Source organism: Danio rerio, chromosome 3 (assembly GCF_052040795.2).
Source record: "Danio rerio strain M-AB ecotype USA chromosome 3, GRCz13ab, whole genome shotgun sequence".
In the NCBI taxonomy this organism is placed as follows: Eukaryota; Metazoa; Chordata; class Actinopteri; order Cypriniformes; family Danionidae; genus Danio; species Danio rerio.
In genome coordinates, this window is record NC_141023.1 from 29,168,791 (window position 1) to 29,191,730 (window position 22,940).

At 36.5% G+C, this 22,940-nt stretch overlaps 1 protein-coding gene and 1 long non-coding RNA gene across 7 annotated transcripts in view; one reads left to right on the top strand and one right to left on the bottom strand.

Annotated features, from left to right (window-relative positions):
- LOC141381214 (uncharacterized) overlaps nt 1-22,940 on the bottom strand; it is a 161,717-nt gene that overhangs the window by 10,345 nt on the left and 128,432 nt on the right. For 2 of the 6 annotated variants that reach the window (XR_015480933.1, XR_015480934.1), the window contains 2 exons: nt 4,664-4,870; nt 931-1,962 (listed from right to left, as the gene is read on the bottom strand). The exons of 1 other annotated variant lie outside the window; for it this stretch is intronic. This is a non-coding gene — a long non-coding RNA (uncharacterized LOC141381214). Of the gene's footprint in view, nt 1-930; nt 4,027-4,663; nt 4,871-22,940 lie in introns of those variants that run through there. 3 more of the 6 variants (XR_015480936.1, XR_015480938.1, XR_015480935.1) reach the window with 3 other exon arrangements.
- The window catches only part of cacng2a (calcium voltage-gated channel auxiliary subunit gamma 2a), a 131,394-nt gene continuing 110,081 nt past the window's right edge, over nt 1,628-22,940 (top strand). Inside the window, 1 exon segment of the mRNA NM_200641.3 lies at nt 1,628-3,203. Coding sequence (NP_956935.1) covers nt 2,993-3,203 — 211 coding nt within the window. The 5' untranslated portion in view covers nt 1,628-2,992.

A 22,940-nucleotide genomic window follows, 5' to 3' on the forward strand; every position in this document is an offset into this window, starting at 1 on the left:
AGCAAATATCTAGAAATGGCAAAAACATGCAAAAGTTTGGCCAAATTTGTTCCAAGAAGCAACAGCAACTCATCCAAGAGATCACAAAAGATCACAAAATATCCCACAACAACATCCAAAGAACTACAAGCCTCAATTGCCTCAGTTAAGGTGAGAGTTCATGACATCGCCATAGGAAAGAGATTGGGCAAATATGATTTGATTGGCGGAGTTCCAAGCCAAAAATCACTGCTGAGCAAAAAGAACATAAAGGCTTATGACAGTTTAGCCAGAAAACATCTAGATGATCCATACGTCTTCTGGGAAAATACACCATGGCCTGAAGAGACAAAAGTTTAACATTTTGGAAGGTGCCTGTCCCATTATGTGTGACATATAAGTTGCACCATATTAAAAAAAATATTTATATAACATCATACCAACAGTATAATGTGGTGGTGGAGGTGATGTGATGGTCTGGGTCTGTTTTGCAGCTTCAGGACCTGGAAGACTTGCTGTGATAAATGGAACCATGAATTTTGCTGTTTTCAAATATCCTAAAGGGGAATGTCTGGCAATCTGTTAGTGACCTTAAGTGACCAAACTTGGGTTCTGCAGCAGGATAATGATCCAAAGCACATCAACAAGTGCACTTCTGAATGGCGGAAGAACAAAATTAAGACTTTAGAGTGGTCTAATCAATGTCCTGACCTGAATCCAATTGAGATGCAGTGGCATGACCTTAAAAGGTGGTTCATTCTCAAAAACCCTCAAATTTTGCTGAATTACAACAATTCTGAAAACATGCTGGCCAAAATACCTCCGCAAAATACCTGTTATCGAAAACACTTGATTGCAGTCGTTGCTGCTAAGGGTATAGTCCAACCAATTATTAGATTTAAGGGCAAACACTTTTTCACACAGAAATAAATGCAATACAGTGCAACATGCTTATGTGAAAACATTTTATTTGATATGAATAGAGATAATTATGTATACTTACTAAGACCTCGGAAAATACACACACACATATGTACATATAGAAACATTTAGAAATGCTGTTATGTACTCTGCCGTTTCAGTAAATGCAATTAGGTTAAAATACAATGTCTATACAAATATGATCAGTGTTGTTGTCTAAAACATTTAAAACATACATAAATCCTATTTAAAATTCGCTTACAATACTTCAAAAATTATAAATAAGCACAAATATTTTAAGACGTCTAGTAATTAAGGATTTTACGTTGTCATGTCTGAAAATTTGGCTATTTTAAAATGAAACGTGGGCTATTCTAATTAAAGCAACTTGATTTTAGTAACTCGATTACATAATCCACAAAACATGCAGTCCGTACAACCCAGTACAGTCAGTCAGAATGTAAGAATCGATTAAAATCTGCTATTCTTGAGGAAAATTAGTTTATATCCGTGTCGTTTCGCTCCGTCCAAATAAGAGTTTTACTGCACCCTTTTCTGTCGCCGCACATCCCTTCTCTGTTGTGTAATTCTCATTCTCTCTCTCTCTCTCTCTCTCTCTCTCTCTCTCTCTCTCTCTCTCTCTCTCTCTTTCTCTCTTTCTCTCGCTCTCTCTCATCCTGAGCCCCAGCACGCCTGCCTACATCCCTCTCCCAAATCTTCACTAGCACACAAGCAAAGGGGACAGAAGCAGAGCCGTATCCTCCTTTTCCAGCACGCCACGCTCCTCATTCTCAGGTGTTTTTGTCTTTTACATGGCGCAAGGGCTCTGCAAGCGGGACGGTTCGGGGTGCGAGAAAGCCAACGCGGATTTGGATAAGCGAGCTTCAGTGACGGGTGTAGAAAACAGCAGTTCCGGCGCCTCCGCCTTCTCGGTCTCCTCTAGCCGGCTCTATGACGAGTAATGGTCGGCTCGTTCTGCTGGATGCTCCCTGCTCTAACCGGATCTTCGACGGCACCATATTCAACAGCAGATTGCCATTTTCGGAAGAAACCTTCAAAGAGCTAGGAGATACATATGGAAACTGGGGATCAGAATTTTAGGAAAAAGGATATATAGTAGTGCTTTATTTTATTACTCCATTTTGCTCATTTATGTTTGGTTCTCGATGAATTTTCTCATCCCACGTTGACTTGATTTGTCAAATTGATGCGAGAGCGGCAGCAGCGGATTCAGATTCGCCTGGACATTCTTTTCGTTGGTTTTGAACTGGACTATCCTGGCCATCCATCCATCTATCCTATATTTTTTCTTCAATAGAGCTTTCCCTGTTCTCTCTCTCTCTCTCTCTCTCTCTCTCTCTCTCTCTCTCTCTCTCTCTCTCTCTCTCTCTCTCTCTCTCTCTCTGCGTCTTTCCTTCTTGATTAGAATAGACTGGGGTTTGCTTAGCAATATTAAGAGAGGACAGCGTGTTTGTTAAGCAGCTACATGGGTCAACAGTTGTTGTAACCACATCGAATTGTTTATAGATATATTACGACCCGAAGCAAAGCCTTCCATTGCCAGTATCCTTCCTGAACCAGTATTTATCCTCAATTCCAAACACATCAAATCTACGCGCCTAAATTGTCATAATTAAGAGCGAGCATTGGCTTAATTGCTGTGGCGTTTGAATGACATGCCCAGGCCATTACTAAAGGCCTGTGCAATTAATTATTATCTTTGATTAGTGGCTTTGCGGCGTGAATGTTCGCGTAAGTTTAAGCTGTAGCACTAGCTGCTGCATATCTTTACCTCGTTTAGAAAAAAGACAAGGACAAACGATTCGGAAGGGTAGAATTGCTCTTTGTTGGAACAGCGCGTAAAGCGTACCGTTCCTCCCTCCCAAAACAGCCTAAAAGGCTCACCTATTTCTTCCTTAATCGTTCTCACCCAAACGCAACCATAAGGTTCCTACCGCATCCTCCCCCTTCCCCCTCCTTTCGCTCAAATATATCCCATTTTTTAAATTTGGTTTGGTCCCGTAAATTTTCAAATATTTATTTCCTATACATCAAGAGGAAAGGGGGTCCCCCTTTCATGGAATGCGGAAACATGGGTGTGTTTGACCGCGGAGTTCAGATGTTATTGACCACGGTGGGCGCGTTCGCTGCCTTCAGTCTCATGACCATCGCGGTGGGCACGGACTACTGGCTGTACTCGCGCGGCGTCTGTAAGATCAAGACCAACAACGAGAACGAGACCAGCAAGAAGAACGAAGAGGTGATGACCCACTCGGGACTGTGGAGGACATGTTGCTTGGAAGGTAAGGCGACTGTTATGCCTTATTATATCTATTTACACCATGACCGGGACCCCATTTGCATTACAGGGTCCATCTCGGCATGTGCACACGTGCTGCTGTGGGTTGTTGCGGAAACGCGACTGTAGGCCTGGCGCTATGGTGAGCGATTCTGCATTCAGCACCACGGACAGCGACAACGCCGCACAGCACTAAAACCAAACGCGTTTACTAAACACTGGTATAAAACAGGGCTCATTTTGCTGGATGGTCCAAACACAGTGCTCTCTCTTACATTAGAGTGTTTCTTGCTGGTCTAATCATGCCAAAGAAATGGGTTAATATTATAGGAACAGCCATTAGCTGGTTTGTTGCTGGTCTAATTAACTAATGACCAGCTTGTACCAGCAAATGACTAGTTTAGTCCAGCTAAAGGCCTTCTACCAAGGCTGCCAGCTTAAGGGGATAATTAAGCCAAAAATAAAAATATGCTATCATACTGCTAACCCAATGTTATATCAATGTTAATTTTGTGTTTTTTTGAAAACATAAAAGTGTGTCTATTTCATGATCAAAAACATTTGCTCGTGTTCAATAGAGGAAGGTCGCGCATGTCTGCAATGTCCACTCTCATTAGGATAGTTCATCAAAAAAATAACATTTTGTTTTTGATTTACTCAGCCTCAGGCGATCCAAGATGTTAGTGACATCTTTCTACAGCCGAATATTAAAGAAGATTTTTAGTTGAAACCTTGTTCCTTGGGGACTCATAAAATTCCGATCAATGGCTTCAGGCACTTTGAGGGTCAACATATACAGGCAAAACGAAATTAATACCAAGGGATCCCTATGGAAGTAAACCAAAGATCATTTACAGCATTAAAATTGTTCACAAATGTCAGGAATATTAGTTTCCTGTCACATAATGACATATATCGAATATTGGGAATCAGGGGAATATCAGTCCCTACAGTTGAGGTTGCATGCACAAATATAATCTTATAATTTTATAAAGACCTCTGCATCCATTATGAGAATGAGTTTCAATTTGATGAACAATACAGCACACGTCTTTCCTCTCTAACTTTACTCTCAGAGTGTCAGTATATAGCCATTGAATTGCATTTTAAGAAACACCAAAGACGATGGTTTCAGCTATAAATATATGCTTCAATGTTTTACTGAAGAAGAAGTGACCTATATGCTAGATTTATGGTTTCATAAAGAACATTAAACACCCCTGGAACCTTTTCAATCCACAATAAGACTCTTTAGAAACTCAAAGCTTATTAGTGGAACCAAACAAAAGATTATTCTCCTGCATTTCTGTGAACTCTATTTAGTGCCGATAGATGTGAAAAGAGTTACATTTTTGGGGTTAACTTTTCCCAATGATGAATTTACCTGCCTGGGAAGGTTATGGAAATGAAAGCAGATGAATGTATGTGCACACTACTGGGACTTATAGAAAAACAGCTACTCACATGAACCATGTTTTGAAGTCAGGTCAACATACACAGACTGTTGATTTCCTGTCATGCTTCAGTGGCTGCACTGACTGCTGACTTTGGCCTAGCAATGTCACCTTGTGAGGTCGTAGAGCATAACAAATCTTCCTCAGATGAGGCAGAAGACTCAGAGGTACACGGCCATATGCTATCTGTACATGTCCTTCAACCTATCTGAAGCACCTATGGAGAAAATGTATGTAGCATTACTGACCATTCTGAATGATACAGACTTGATGAAATACTTCACAGTCAAATGAGTTAAATTACAAGGCATCCCAAATGTGATCATTACCATAACAGCATGAGCTCTCATAGCCATATGTTGACTAAGACAAGACGAGTGACTTTGACCACATCTGTGAGTGTGTCCTTAACATCTGCTTTTTAAGTTTGTCTGTCAATTTCCCCTTAAGGATTGTCTGCTAAATGACCCGAACAACTTAAGGTTTGCAAACTCTGTCTTTGAGTTCCTTTTTAATGAAAGATTTTGGTCTGTTGATGATCAGTCTTGGTTTTCTTAGTGTGTAGACGATCAAAAAGTGCTTCATGAGAACAAACCAAATGGCATCTGATCAACATTTACATGCAAAATATATTTTATAATCGCTATCTTTGTAATGTATGTGTGTAAATGTATTATTGGACTTGTATTAGACATTCCTCATTTTAGTTAGTTACACAGATATTTTAGACAAAAGTTACATACTTTGGATAAGTGATAAAAACATGCATTTGGCTTGATTCAAGTTCAACTAGTAGAATAATAGTATGTTGGCAAAACTAAACTCTGGAGAAAATGTAATAGGTACCTATTTTGGTGTCGCAAAATTAATAATAATGAACAATATTTATCATGACAACCAACATAAATTAAATAATCATAATTACTGTGCTGAACATAATTGAGTACACCCCTTATCCATTTCTCAGTGAATATAGGCAATGTATTTTTGTGACTTTAAACAAATGAGATTTATTTAACAGATATATTTATTAAAGTAATAATTAAGTTACCAAAAATATTGGAAAATAATACAATTAAATTCAAGCAAAATATTGCAAAAATAATTACAACCTGCAAAATTCCAACTAACTTTTTCAATAGTTTTTGCTTCTCTTCATTTGAATACTACTGCATAGCTTTGTAATAAAAATAGGAATTTAGAAGATAGATTTGTGAGGGGTGTACTTATATATGCTGAGCACTGTATGCATGTTTCGACATCATTGGGAGATATTTTAATATAAACTATTAAACATGGTTTAATGGTACTTTCAGTTTATTGGTTTGCGTGTACACCAGGATATCAAGTTATTTCAATGAACTGATTTATTGTTATTGTTATCGTATTGGTGTGCATGTAAACATGCTCAATGTCTACCAAAAGAAGAATAAAACTACCTGTTTTACTTCTAGCACTAATATACAATGCATACATTAAAAAAAAGCATAATGTCAGCTTATGATTTCCCACAGATGCTTAATTTGATCCTCTAACACTGTAGTTCAGGGTATTCGTGGGGTCTTAATAGACATAAAATGTCAAAAGAAAAAAATTAGGTCTTAAATCTCCTGAAATATTTTGTTGTAGATCTTACATATTTTCTAAAAGGTGTTAATTTTTCTTTGTACATGTATAGCTACCCAATCTGGCCATTAACACCCATACAATCACCAACAATACCAATCTCAATTAAACTTTTGTACAGTAACATTTGCTTAACTTCTACATTTATTTACTATTGAGGATACTGATGTTTTATTATTAAATTATTATTATTAAGTTATAATCACTTAAGTTAGGTTATGTAACTTATAACTTTTTGATAGGTCAAGTGAAATCCTTTTTCCAACTGCGTTACCCTTAAAAAAATAAAAATAAATAAAAATAAAAAATAAAAAAATTCTTAAATTCTGAAATTTAATTCATATTGGTCTTAAAAATGTCATAAAAGTCTTAAATCTCAAAAGATAAATTTAAGGCCTTAAAAGTTTTTAAATCCACTGAAATATTGTCTTACAGGTCTCACATCTTTTTTTTACAGGTCTTCATTTTTCTTTGTTCATGTATAGCTACCCAAATCTGGCCATTAACACTCATACAATCACCAACAATCCCAATCTCAATCTCAAATCTACCTTGCAGCAAAAGTTGCTTAAAAGTTCTCAGTTACTTAACTGCTGAGGATACTGACATGACTTAGAATGTTCATTATTAAACTATTATTATTGTTCTCAAAAGATAGATTTTAGGCCTTAAAATGTCTTAAATGTTCTGAAATATTGTGTTGTGGGTCTTAAATCTTTTTAACAAGTCCAGTTTTCTTTGTTCATGTATAGCAGGGATCACCAAACTTGTTCCTGGAGGTCCGGTGTCCTGCAGATGTTAGCTCCAAACCTAATTAAACACACCTGAACAAGCTAATCAAGGTCTTACTAGGTATACTTGAAACACCCAGGCAGGTGTGTTGAGGCAAGTTGGAGCAAAACCCTGCAGGAACACCGGACCCCCAGGAACGAGATTGGTGACCCCTGATGTATAGCTACCCAATCAGGCCTTTAACATCCTACAATCACCAATAGTCCCAATCTCAATTAAACTTAACTTTTTATTTACAAACAGCATTCAATTAATTATTCTACCCTAACGTTTGCTTAAAAGTTAACAGTAACACTTTATTTTGATGGTCCATTTGAGTATTAGAAGACTGTCTGCTTAATATCTGATGATACTGCTCCTTCAACAGACATTTAACTGGCTATAAGAAACTTTGCAACTACATGTCAACTTACACTAACCCTAACCCCAACCTAACAGTCTACTTATAATCTAATGAGAATTAGTTGGCATGTAGATGCACTGTAACCTACATTCAACAAACGGACCATCAAAATAAACTGTGACCAAAAATCCTAAGCATTCAGCCCTGTATATGTATAAAACTTCATTCATAATGGTCTTAAAAATGACTAAAAAAGTCTTAAATTTAACTTGGTGAAACCTGCAAAAATCCTGAATCCTGTATTCGAGTCCTGAAAGAGATTGTTTTGTGTTGTTGAAATGTTGGGAGCACATCAAATCCGAAACGTGAAATCAAAGTCACTGTGTTTAATTCTAAAGGTTGATATGTCAACACCATTCTTACAGTCCATATTAATGTGTGCTGCAAATAATTAGAAATATAATCAGATATGATAACCACCATTTGGTTTCTGATATAAGCACCATAAGCAACAGACTGAGTCATCTGTTTGAGAGAAGGAATCCTTTAACAAACCATTCCAGACACTGATAAAAGACACACATCTCCAGTATAAACTGATAAAATGAAAGTATTTTTGACCTTTGATGAATGCAAACCTATTAAATAGAAGACCTCTGAAACAAAACGGGTAACTATTAAAAAAGCACAATGGGGGCACTTAATTTAAAAGAGGATTGCGATGCTTAAACGCAAACGATCTGAATTTCTTCCATTCTTAGTTGAGGCTCACGCAGACCTCACATTCAGACTATGACAAAAGCAATTAGCTGCAACAGTAAATAACACTTATCCCTCAACCTACACAGTTGTATCCATCAGCCAGGTGCCGCCTCTCAGAGCTCGTCTTCATAGACCGTGTGTAGGCAGGCCAGGATGTAAATCTCAGTGGTCAGTGCAGAAGATGATTTGCTGGGGTGGGATAGATTTACAGCATGCAGGTGGGCAAGTGTGTTAGTGTAATTTGTCCCTGGAGTGCTCCAAACTGATGAGAGAGGGGAAACACCCTCAACTGGACTGTCCTCAGCAATATTTGCAGTGCTTCAGATATTTAGCATCTACCCTTGCATCCGCCCACGTATGAAGTACACTATAGAGCAATCCAGAAAATCACACCTACATAAAGACTTGCATATCTTGTGCGGCTTGGCTCAAAGGAAACATGTTTATTAGATTATTGGCTTGTCAGTATTTGGAAAACATTAGCATTTTAAGGGTATAATTGCTTTGCTGATGCCAGTGTTTCCCAACCCTGTTGCTGGAGGCACACCAGCAGTACATATTTTGGATGTCTCCCTTATCTGATCCATTTATTTCAGGTTTTGAAGTCTCTTCTTATGTTCTGATGAGTTGATTTGGTTGTGTTTGATTAGGGAGAGGTTGAAAATGTGTACTGTTGGTGTGCCTTCAGGAACAGGGTTGGGAAACACTGCATTATTTGAATCAGCAAGGACGATGGTTTCAATTCCTTCTATTATTCCAAATGGACAAGCAATTCTGAGTGATGAAATTTCAGGGTATCTGCAGGGTCTTAAAAAGTCTTAAAATGTCTTACTTTTTAAAAAGTAAATTTTAGGCCTTAAAAAGTCTTTAATTTACTGAAATATTGTGTTTTAGGTCTTAAATAATTTTAAAAAGGTCTTAATTTCCCTATGTCCATGTAAAGTTATACCAAATTGGGTCAACACCCATCTAATCACTAACAATGTAATTCAATAAAACTTTTAAGAAACGTTTACTTATTAACTCTATTCACTTACTAATTTGGTTTAATTATCTTCCACACAATAACATTTGTTTTTAATGTTTTTTTTTAAGGTTTTAACTTGGCCATTAAAAATCTTTATAGTGTTTAGCCTTGTGCGAGTCTGAAATTTCCTTCATTATGGCCTTCAAATGGTCTTAAAATGGTCTTAGATAGGTCTAAAATAGGTCTTAAAAAGTCTTACATTTGACTTGATAAAACCTGTTGAAACCCTGAATTTGAATTTTGGTTTTGCCTTTGTGTGTTTTTTTTGTATGTTGTTGTTGTTGTTGTTGTTTTTACTCTGAAAGTACTAGTAGCCTGTTGACTTACATTATATTAGTGTGTACCAATCCTGTTCCTGGAGCCAGATATTTTGGATGTCTACCTTATCTGATCCATTGGTTTTAGGTTTTGGAGTCTCTTCTAATGAGTTGATCCAGGTGTGTTTGATTAGGGCAACGTTGAAAATGTGGACTGGCTTATGCTAGCAATAAGAAGTATAGGTTTGGTAAAAATTTTATAATATATTTTCAAAAGATGTGTTACATACTATATTTCTTTTGTTAAATTAATTTATATAATTTTATGATACTTCAGAAATCATGCTGATTTGGTTCTTAAGACATATCCAACATAGGCTCATACTGACCCAATTTTCATTATCATTATGAGGCAATTGACCTTTTATGTTCGATTTGATTGGACAGGAATCACAGGACTGATTTTTCTAATCCCTATAGAAAAAAAAATATATAAAGTAGTAATTGCAGGTTGAAGCAAAGTAGTGGAGTAAAAAGAACCAATACAGCACTAAAAATGTACTCAAAGGAAAGTAACTTTAAAACTGTCGGTTGAGTTTAGAGAAGTGGGTGGGTCGGTCAGTCAATCACTGCTTTTGAAAACACTATCGGTTGGGTTAAGGGAAGGAGGATGGTGGGTGAGTCGATCGGTCAGTCAGTCAGTCAACAGCGGCCTCTGGTGAATTTACATGAGAAGAGCAGGTGCAAAAGTCACTCGCGAGAGAAATTTGAGATCTCAAAAAGTGTACACAACGGTCTTTGGATGGATTCGCCAAAATAAAAACTGCAAAAAAGCATAGTTCCTGGGACGTATTTGGCACTCTCCAGAAACATATGTAGTGATTTGTTTTCAGAATGAACCTGGGTTGGAAATATGACTTTGTGTTATCAGTGTTGAAAACCTTTTGATTTGTGAGAGCCATTTTTCACAATTCTTTGACGAATAGAAAATTTAAAAAGGAAAAATTTTATGTTTTGAGTTTTCTGCATTCTTGCTCAACAGAAAAGTTTATATATTTATTTTTTTAAATCTAACTGAATGCAGATTTCCAAATAGTATCGTAAATCTATTTGACCTGTATCAATAATTTCTTTTTTAATGCCAGAGTCAGTTATGGTTTATGCCATTGTGCTTTAAGCAAAGCTGCAAAAATCATTTATTGGCCGAGATCTACTTAAGTCAAGCTTTCGTTTTTGAAACCTTGAAGCTATTTTTGTAACTGGGTCATGTATCCATTCACTCTTTATTCTTATATATTTCAGAGTGCTTTTCATTTGCATTTGTTTCTGGTGTCAGCAGATCTGATTTGCTCCTAATGAAATTACAATGGTTTCAGAAAAAGTGCTTAAACATTTAAGACACTCTTCGCAATGCACAGACATCATTACATAAAAACCAAGATGCACTTAGTAAAAATAAACAGCAAACACATACTTTAAGAGCATTATGGTTGTCATAAATTAGAAAAGATTATACAGTATGTAAAGAAAAAAGAAAATGCAGTTGTCAAATTACACCTGTCATTTCTCTTATGTGAACTGTAGCCAGAAAACATGACAGAAAACCTAACTGTGGGCTCTTCTTGAAGATTAGACTGAGTGAGTCTTTTCATTATCTTTTTTTCACTAAGCACATAGTGAATTGAACTGGATAGTGATTGTTCGTACAATTTATGTTAGGGACATGTTTTTATTATCCATGACTTACCAATAATGTTATATTGCGCAAAATAATTAAAGACCGTTCAGAAATGTGATGCTCTTTTTTGCACTAATACAATTTAATGATGTCACGTCAAAACTGAAATTGTTTGATAAACGTTAAGCATTTAATCTAGATTAAAATGGCTCATTTGAATTCTGCCAAAGGCATTCAGAATAAGTGTGTTATCCGAATAATGACTAAAAAGTAAGTCTTTGAGAACATGTTTCTCAAGCCAGATGGCGCATTAGACCAGGGGCTTATCTCCTGTTTCATCACAAACTACTTGGGAAACTGTTCTACTATGATAATAGGTGATGAAAATAAATGCTGTTCAATAAGACCTACTTGTGCTTAGTAACTGTTTATTCAGTTAATCATGAATTTTGAACTGTAGGCTTACATAAAGTCATAACTGACTAAAGTCATAAGCTGACTAAAGTCATAACTGAACTACACAGAAATTAAATTAAGATGTGGAGGATGCATTTATTAGTGGTATTATCAAAGTAAACACTGCAATCAAACCATTACCGTCATGTAGGACTTTTTGCCATATTTCTTGACAAGATCCCACACGCGGCGGTCTGTAAAGGACCACACACACACACACACACACACACAAACGAAATGCGGATGTTTTTTCTCTCCATTCGCAGTGCGTTATTAAATTCCATAACACACTCACCAGTCATTACTCCTTATTTACATCTAATACACCAGTTTGTCACAGGGGCTTACATTAAACGTTCATGAGTAAATGTGAAACTGCTGAACTGCAGGTAAAGTCCCCCAAAATTACAGGAAACTCTTAAATGAAAGCACTTTACGTAAACACCTTAATTATATTGTCTATTAAGGCAAACAACTAGATTACAGATGTCCATGTAAGCTTAGTCAGTAGTGCCTAAGAGAAATTGAGTTTTATTGATTCAGAAGGGCACTTTTTTTTGTCAGACGGCTCACCGGTTTGACTTTTATTCACCATTATTCATTTTCAAAAGCACCTGGTCCAATTTATTTGTATATGTTTTACTTGAACCATAAACTCTACAGGTGCCTAATAGATGTGTAGCTAACATTAATTAGATTCACTCTAGTGGACTGCGTGCATGTTAGCACGTCACGTTTGATGTGGTAATGTCATAGCAAGAATACACACAGGTTCGAAGACTCCTTGACACCACCTACACTGCAATTCGGTCAGGTATATATTCATGCAAAAACATCAAGGTGAAAGTCATCATAGCTTGCAGAGAATAGATCCAACTTTGAGAATATATAATCGGCATTATTTTTATATATCTCCCGATAAGTGTCCCGCGTTAACGCCTACCACTAAAATACACCATTTGTTTTGACATCATCATTATGTAAAGACATTAATAAACTTTTAAACAATACTCAAATGTCCAAATACTTTTAATGGCCGCCCCATATTCATAACTTTGTTTCATTCCCCTAATCCTCAGTCTCAAAGCCAGAAGCGCCTAACCATATAATTAGCGTGAAGTTTTGTTTTTAAAAACAATTCTTTACGAGACAAAAGCCAAGCGCAATCCACTTTCTGTTATCTCACCTCTCACTGAAAAATGACAGCTTGTTAAGGTCTTACTCTGGACACCCGCGGAGCCATTACAGCACCACTGCAAATTAGAAAGTGTCCTGAGTGGAAGCAAATGTGAATCAGCATGACACTGCAACTCTGCAAACACACGCGTGCACACTCGAGCAAACACCTCCTTGATGCAACACAAGCCTGAATTGGGGCGGGCCACCATTACCGCAGAGACTCAAGTGTACTTCAGCAGAACTACAGGTAATCTTTGTTATTAATCTTCATTACGCTAACAATGGATGTGAGGGTACAGCGCAGGAACAGCACAGCAAAGTACAGTGACAAAGGAGCCACAGTTATATTCCTCGCGCAGCCAACACTTATCATTCCCAATCTCTGTGACAGCAACTTTCTTAAGAAGACAGATCCTAGCACTGAACGCTTTGAGAATATTTTTCGGCACCGCAGGGGAGGCTTTTTTAATGAATGGACTTCCTGCACATGTTTTTTTTCCTATTCGTATGTGGCCGGAGTGTGTGTGTGTGTGTGTTTGTGGAGATAGCCTGCGCCATCTCAGCAGGAGGGGTGAAAAATACTCGTTTTTCTCACCTCTTGCTGGTTCCTGCTCGCAAATCTGCTCTTTGTAAGCAAGTGTGTGTGAGGTCTCGTACCCGGCGATCATCCAGGTCGACTGAACCGGTGTGAATTACTTCTTGGAAAGACTGTGTAACAGAAATTCCGAGTCATGTGTTAGACTTTTTGCTTTAAATTGCTGTGCTTTTGTTTTTAAATGTATGCGTGATATAGACAGACAAGCCGTGTGGTCCTGGCACTGATGTAGAGAGGGATTACTCTCATGAATTGATCTGATAAGGATTACCAGCCTGGCATGTATCTGCCCAGCTAATGACCCAGGTCCAGAGTGGCATTACGCTGTATTACAGCACTACTGCATGCTTTAGTTTGCTCACATAGGCGACATGCTTCACAATAATCCCCTCAGTTCAGCTGTACACATATAAAAAAGATATCACTTTTTTTTTTGGCATGCCCACTCTGGTTTTTCTCTCTCTTTCTCTGTCTGTGTGTGTAACACTTCAATACTTTGATCCACTTATAAACAAGTGATGTGATGAACAGTAGGGAAAAACACACTGGATGCCAGTGTATAGACTGCCAACAGTCTGTCAGGTTAACATATAAGAACTGTTTTTCCCATTGTTTTGAGTTGGATATTTTAAGTTTTAAGTGTAGCTGTACAGCACCGACATTTAAAGAGTAATTTGTCGACAAAATTAAAAATTTACTAAGCATTTACTCAACCTCATGTGATACAAATCCTTTATGAGATCCTTTTTTGTTTTTGTTGAAAACCAGCAACTGTTTTTATCCATAATCGGGGAAAAAAAACTTTTGGAAGTCAATGGCTAATGGTTTCCAAAATTCTTTACAATATCTTCTTTTGTTGTTTATCAAAAAAAGAAAGAAACTCAAATGTGTTTAAACAGTAGCAGGTGAAAAAAGTCTTACACTGTAAAAAAAAAGCTGGGTTTCACACAATCAATTTGTGTTAGGACAACAGGAAAGAACTAAGTTTTGACAAAATTATGGGGATTAAACTAAATAATTAAGCAGCCTAAAAAAACTCAAGAATTGTGTTGTTGTTTCAGCTAATTTTAAATAAGTATTTTTGAACAAGCAGCAAAACAAAAATCTTCGAGTGTACATCAAAATTTAGATTTGAAACTATTTCAAACATGTATTATTGTAAAAAATGTTTTTTTTTTCCAATTCACCTGTACCACTTGTCTTTGGACTGTGGGGGAAACCCACGCGAACGCAGGGAGAACATGCAAACTCCACACAGAAACGTCAACTGAGCCGAGGTTCGAACCAGCGACCTTCTTGCTGTGAGGCGACAGCACTACCTACTGCGCCACTGCATCGCCCTAGTCACAAAATAACTGTATAAAATGAAAAAAAACATGAAATGATAAAATGTAATATCAATTGTACCCAGCTTAAATGTAAAACAAAGAAAAGATAGAAAAGGAGAGACGGGGAGGGAGAGACAGTAGGCCCAGAAGAGCAGTAGAGTCAGAGAAGATAGACTTCAGAGCAGCCTATGGAGTCAGTATGGACCTTCTTGGTGAAAAGGACATATTTTCCATATAATCAGAAGCATATGATTATTTTCATTATTGCATTATCATAGTGTATATTATAAATACACAAATTTAGCTATGTAATCTGCGTATACAGTTGAAGTCAGAATTATTCGCCCCCCTTAAATTTTTTTATATTCTTTCTTAAATATTTCCGAAAATGATGTTTGAGTAAATGATGAGTATGTCTGATAATATTTTTTTTTTTTTCGGGAAAAAGTCTTATTTGTTTAATTTTGACCAGAATAAAAGCAGTTTTTCATTTTTAAAAAACATTTTAAGGTCAGATTTATCAGCTCCTTAAAGCTATATTTTTTTCGATAGTCTACAGAACAAATCTACATTATACAATAACTTGCCTAATTACCCTAACCTGATGAACCTGATGAACCTAATTAACCTAGTTAAGCCTTTAAATGTCACTTTAAACTGGATAGAAGTGTCTTTAAAAACATCTAGTAAAATATTATTTACTGTCATCATGGCAAAGATAAAATAAATCAGTTATTAGAAATGAGTTGTGAAAAAAGCAGCGCATTTATTAATATGTTTGCATTGTGAGGATTTGCAGCCTGTGTGCTGTCAAATGGATAAAGATTTTTCTCAATTTGCTGGTGTTTTATTTTATTATCATTATTTTTTGTGTGTTTTCTTTAATTGCTGCACGTAAAGCTCTCTCGGCCACCGTATGATCGACCACAAACAATATCTGGCCAGAGGTATTATTAGAGCAATAATATAAAATAATAACTAAATAAAACATCATTCTGAAAATTAAAATGTAATCATTACAGAATTGAGACAGCCTACATGGGATGAACAAATAGTAAAGGAGCTTGGAGTGTGCAGTATATCTGCAATAATAATGCCTGCTATATAGTAATTGCTGTTTTACCAAAGTGCAGGCATGATGCATGTCTTCGGAGTCCACAAGCGTTCACTGTGGGGAAAGCCTATTAAAAATCAGCAAGAATGAGATTATTCAAGGCATGTAGGGAAGAAAAGCCTTATATCAGTTATTGTTTTTATATTTACATTTAAATATAGATGAGTATCATATGAGAAAGAGCCATTTTCAAATAAAAAGAACAGTTATACAACAGAAAAATAATAATAATTTCTATTAACTTGCATCTATTTGCTCTGTTTCAATTTTAAAATTGTTTCAAATAAACCAGAGCAGAACATTTGTGTCTCTAAGCAACACTGTGGTCTTTCCTGAATCTTAGTCTTCTGAGAAAATCATTTGAGTCAATAATTAAATGATCCTTTCGTAAAGCCAGTCACTTGCTTTACATTAAAATGAATCAACTGTGTTGAATGAATCATTGAAACTAAAGGTGGCAGTGAATTGCTTATTACAACAGATACTTGCCACCACCAACTTGTGGTTTTAGGGCCATATTTATTATTATTTTTTATATATAAATCTATATTTGAAGAGTTCAGATGCAAAAACCTTTAAGTGCCATCTGAAATGTCCATAGAAAATGTGCATTATTCTCAGTCTCCTTTTTTTATGTTGAGTTATTTCACTTTAAAGACCATAAAAAGTTGTTCTTGGCCATAAAAGTGGAATTACTGAACCTAAACACATGAGCCTGATAAAAATGCTCATTTTAGAAGAACATTTCAGATGGCATTTAGAAGTTTTTGCACGCAAACTCTTCATTTTGTCAAAAATCATTCACTCTTAAAATGGCCAGTCATCTTTTTTTGAAGACAAAAATTCCAGTCTTCTTGTTAATTACAATACTGCTATCAATTATCCTATTGTGATTTGTGAGCAAATTAAAAAATGAACAAAAGTCTGTACTGTTTGAGCTTACACAAAGAGAGTTTTTCTTAACACGTACATGTACTTAACAGCCAAAATACAACGCTAGACTACAGGACTATGGCAGGCTGCAAAGTGAAATAGTGACTGACCTGGCAGGCATAACACAACGCATTTTGAATCTGTGTGAATGTGGATTGTTTTGACAGCTCTTTGTACGCCATCATTTTAAAAAAAATGCTGTATTTTTCATTTTTAGTACACTGCTGTGTAAAAATTCACCTTGATTTTCTGGGTTTTAAGCCATCATTGAAATTTTTTACAAAAAACTATGAGTTACAATAACGTGTTTTTGATTTTAAAAAATACAATCAGACTGAGCCTCAAACTTATAAAAATGACATTTTATAGATTCCTAAGGCATGGTTCAAAGTTATGATATCGATTTGTTCTTGTGCTGCCAAACACCTGTCAAACTGCTCGTTAACGCAAATTTTAGCCAATCACATGGCAGCAACTCAAAGCATTTAGGCATGTAGACATGGTCAAGACGATCTGCTGCAGTTCAAACCGAGCATCAGAATGGGAAAGAAAGGTGATTGTTGGTGCCAGACGGGCTGGTCTGAGTATTTCAGAAACTGCTGATCTTCTGGGATTTTCACGCACAGCCATCTCTAGGGATTACAGAAAATGGTCAGAAAAAGAGAAAATATCCATTAGTGCCAACTGAGTATCATGTCCACGCCACAGCCTACCTGAGTTTTGTTGCTCACCATGTCCATCCCTTTATGACCACAGTGTATCCATCTTATGATGGTTACTTCAAGCAGGATAACGCGTTATGGCATAAAGTGCGAATCATCTCAGACTGGTTTCTGGAACATGACAATGAGTTCACTGTACTCAAATGGCCTCCACAGTCACCAGGTCCCAATCTCATAGAGCGACTCTAGGATGTGGTGGAACAGAACATTCACATCATGGATGTGCAGCTGACAAATCTGCAGCAACTGCATGATGCTATCATGTCAATATGGACCGAAATCTAAGAAATATGTCTAGTACCTTGTTGAATCTATGCCATGAAAGATTAAGGCATTCCGAAGGCAAAAGGGGGTCCAACCCGGTACTAGTATGGTGTACCTAATAAAGTGGCCGGCGAGTGTATGATTTCCAATAAAAAGTCCATATGACACTTTCATTACATTTTTATGTTGATATAAAAAAAAGCTTACAGAAGTTTTGAAAGACACGAAGCTGAGTAAATGATATTTTTTTAGGTGCACTGTCCATTTAAATAATGACAGAAGCCATTTGTTTAGAAGAATAATGATCTTATTTAGAGCTAATGTACTGGCAAGACAGGACTCATTTGAACTTCTCAAATGCAGGGCACGCAGTCCAAACCACGAATCTCTCTCTCCTTCTTTTCTCTTGCCACATCCAGACAACCTCTGCCAGAATCAGAGGACAAAACTCTCCTGTGTGGCTCAGACAGGAGGGAACATAATGAGGGTCTCAGGGGCATTATTAATATTGGATTGGGAGACGGCCCGAGTGGAATACCACTTGAATCATCCTCATTCGGATTCAGCTCTGAAAGCAGGTTGAATGTGACTGCGGTGATCAGAGTGCAACAGAACAGTCTGTTCCATATCTCATTTCTCGCCTTCTCTCTCCCGCCATCGCTTGCTTTCCTCTCTTTCTCCTACCTGAATGTTTGCAGGTGCGCATGTAGGAGTTCTTAGGCTATTCTGGAGCTTGTCTCCCCACTCAGCTGACCCTTTACTGAGGATGCACATCTGCACTTAGGAGCTGTTCTGCATTCATTTTGCTTTGACTCTCTCATTGCAAACAGTAACAGATGGTGAAATGATGACTGTATATGGTGTGGGGAAATTAGAAAGGCTCAAAATGTAACTGTAATGGGGACGAGTGCCATTTAGACTTCCTTCAGTCAGCTTCAGAGCAAATTATTGGGGGGAATTAGAGGGAAACTGTTTTGTTTTGGTCCTGATGTGCAGTGTGTTTTTATGCACTTTGACCCACGAAACTGATCAATAAAGGGCACTTCCTGAATCTGTGTGTTTATGCGTGTGGGACAGACTCATGGATCAGTGTATATTCACTGATAATAGCTGAATGAATGTAGGAGATAAACAGATGTAGGTTAAGCTAAAAGAAGATGATCAGCGGTATATAATGGTTCAAATGGATTGCGATTAAAAGGATTTTGAGGTAGATACTATTAATCAACATATTAAAAACAAATATATGTAGATAAATCTTTTGCAAGAAACTAAAGTAGAAGTTTGATGTGGCAGTTTTTTTAACATTTAAAGTCAGTGGTGATCAGATTAAGCTAACTAAGAATATAATAGACTTGTGGATAGGCTATACTATACTATACTATACTATACTATACTATACTATACTATACTATACTATGCATAACTATAGTACCTACACAATACAATACACTTTACTACCCTATACTATAATAAATGCTTTAAAATGCCGGGTTTCAACTTTGCCAGATTTACCCAGGAGCAATAGGGACAATCACCCAGAATGGCATCTTGCTAGGGGTGGCATGGGGAGACACATAAAAAAAAAACATTTGCCGAATTTTGCATGCACAAACTTGTTATTCTCTATGTAAAGCTAAAACAATGCTGGTGAAAGTAAACTTACGCATGCACGCGCCACTCCTGCTTCCCACTTTGGCAATCATTTGTGGATAGCTCCTTGTGAATTTCAATTTTGAGACATTTCAAATATTTCCGCTCTCTTGTACTTGCCACCCTCCAGCACCTAGACTGCAGCTCCCCACAGAAAGTTTGACCAGAGGAAAAATGTTCATGCTCAACTGAGCTAGTTTCTCTCAAGGTTTTTTCCTTCACTTTTGCCAATTGGTGAATTTTGTTCCTCGCAACTGTGGCCACTGTTTTACTTGGTTTGGGACTTGTGGAGCTGTGCATCGATGGAAGTTTGAAGTATACCAGACGTTTTCTAAATATGAGGGAGATTAAAATGTCTCCACTGCTTACCATTAAAAAATCTGTAATGCTAACTTAGTCGTGTCAAACACGTCTTAGCCAACCACATAGTGGCTTTTAATCTCCTTTCCTGCAAACTGCCTAAGATGCTAGGGGTGTTAACGTACACTGGTCTGACAGTTCGGTTTAGTTACAATTATCCTGCCAACGATTTGGTTCGATTCGATATCGCAGTGCATTGGCGATGCTTTCCATAAACAATTTGATATTTTACTTAGCAACACAATAATTCTTGTATTAAAATATTGAATTTATAAATATATTTATATATTATTTCTAATACATTTTTGTCCTTTGATATTATTTTGAATGTATTAAACAAAACCCAAGTACATGCAAAGAACAGCATGAGCATTTATAGCAAATAAACAAATGTAAATATTATCTTGGTCGCTTTTTGAGCATTGTTGAGTGAGTTCTTAAACGCCTATGATTGATCATGCGCTCAACAGAAAAGGCTGCTATTAGCTCTAACGGTCTGCTCTGGGTCTGTTCAACAAACAGTGACACGGTGGTGACACATTATAGACGGCGACACGGTGGAGAAAACTTGCTCTGCAGACATGCTGGAATAAAATAATTAATTTTGACACCCCTAAAAGAAACAGTGTTAGTATAAGCTGTTTTATTATTTATATTGCTTTCTACATGTTTCCTGAAATAGAGAAACTGTTTCTAAAAATTATACCCAATATACTGAAGAACTTCTGGTGAAAAAAAAATAAAAACCGTTTCACTTAGGAACCTATCATTTGCTTTGGGTATCAATATTGTTTAGCTTATTAATGTTTTTGGACAATCAAAATAAAGGTAACCCTCGACTTGAATTATTAGAATAATTAAGAACCACAGTTCAGTCAAAATTCTTCATGAATGCTCTACTTTAGATTTTCAGATCTGGGGTGATCTATGCCTTTAAGAGATTCTGTCTGCAGCACAAAGTTAATTGAAAATAATGATTACATTTGTTCAATATGTTCAGTAAAGATGCAGTAAGGATATTAAACATGGCATAAAACATATACATGTGGAATTTTCATCAGAAACAAACTCTATGTACTCTTCCGTGTAGTAAAAAAAAGTCTGTGATTACACTACGCAAGGCCAATTACAAAGAATTGATCTCATTTCCACTGTTGTAGACTGTTTAGTCGACATTAGGCCAATTTTGCGATAACGTTTAAAAGGGATCCTTCATTTACCCCCCTCACTCCCTTCTCTGGCGGCCATTTTGCAGATTTAACGCAGCGAGAGGAAATCCCACCATAAATGCTGATTAACTCTATATCTGCTCCATTCATTTTAAGTCAAAGCGTTTTGCTGTTTCTCCCCCGATAGCAGCGGTGGAATCTGCAGGCCTCTCAGGTGTGATGAATTGGTGGTGTCCTTGGCACAGTTCATTTGCAATCCATTACAGCGCATTAGCTTTGTGTCAGAGAGGAACCCAAACACCATGCATCACTAAAGTGAGGGGATGCGATCAGATACCCCAACCTACACCCACATACCATCGACTCACAGAACACGCTAGAATTTCAATTTGTCTTTTATAAAGTGTGCTGAAATTAGGCCAGAACTTTTTAAAGAAAGTGGGAAAGAAAAACAGGAAGAAAACTGAAATGATGCCCATTTAAGGCTCTGGAAATTTTGCTGTGTTTTTTCTAGAATTGGCTTTGCCTTAGATGCATTTTTATATATATATATATATATATGCTGTGTTTAGAATGAGAGTTTATAGTATACAACAGGTATATGTAGTACTAAAAGAGAGTAACACTGAATACATTTACAGTACATGGACATCAGTAATCAAATTATTTGCCTTAATATGATTAAGACAATAATGTCATAAAGGTGTTTACAAGAGTTGTTTTTTAAATGTTCCTTTCATGATTCTGTTCTATATGTTATAGCACATTATTTGATTAAAGTCACTGAGCTATTCACATTTACTCCAGAGTTTCGACTTTAACTGTAGTTTGGCACTTTCACTTTCATTCAGGAACATTTCATTCATGCCGCTGTGACAAACTGAAACACTGAATGCGAGTATGAACTGCTGGAAGAGTGTTGTTTTCATTGAATTTAATACCGCATGCCAAATAAGAAGAAAAAAAAAAACGTTGCATTATGCACTGTGTGTGTGTTTGTGGTCCTTTACTGACTGGATAGAGTCAGAGAATAGTGCAGAGAATAGTGTCAAACAGTTGTGTGTATAGACTATCCTGTTGCAAAATGCAGTGAAAAGTCCTACTTGATGTTGTTTACATGTTTATACTGCACTTTAATAATGTGACTAAAATTGGCATACTCCCCATGTCTTAATTCAATTTCTGTTTAGTTCAATTATGACCTTAATTAGATTAAACTAATCAAAAATTGCTGTTTAGATGGTCGACTCTTAATCAGAGTATTGTTTTAATCGTATGAAAATTGGATTATCGGTGTCCATGCAAACATTCTCAAGTGTCTGCTCCAGATAAAAGCAGCACAACTAAAGTGACAAAAGTAAGAACAAACTATAATCATTTGTATGCAATGCGCAACAAATCTCAGACAGTAAACTGAAGCCTTTTACCAAATTAGCTCGGCCTGATTCTAACATAATGGACAAATAAATATGGAACTTTCTTTGTTGTGCTCAATGTAGACAGCTTATAGTTGAAACAACAAAAGTTGAATCGAGTTTAGACATATGTAAACAGCCAATAAATACACTTTTTTTCAAGTGTTTGCGGTTGGTAAGATTGTTTTTGTGTTTTTGAAAGAAGTTTCTTGTGCTCACTCATATTATCAGTAAACACAGAGAAAACTGTAATATTGTGAATTAATATTATTAAATTTTTTAAACAACTGTTTGTTTGAATTATATTTGTAGCCACACTTATATGTAAGGGGTAGTTCACTCAAAAATGAAAATTCTGTAATCATTTGCTCATTCTCCAATTGTTTCAAATTAGTTTGAGCTGAACACAAAGCAAGATATACTGAAAATATACTGAAAAACGTTGAGCTGAACACAAAGCAAGATATACTAAAGAAAAGCCTTGAATTTCATGATATTTATTTCCTAATATGGACATCAATAACTTTTACAATGTATATATATAACAAATTACAATGCATTTTTATCAATAATAACAATATCATAATCATTTTTTTGTTGACTAATATTTGATT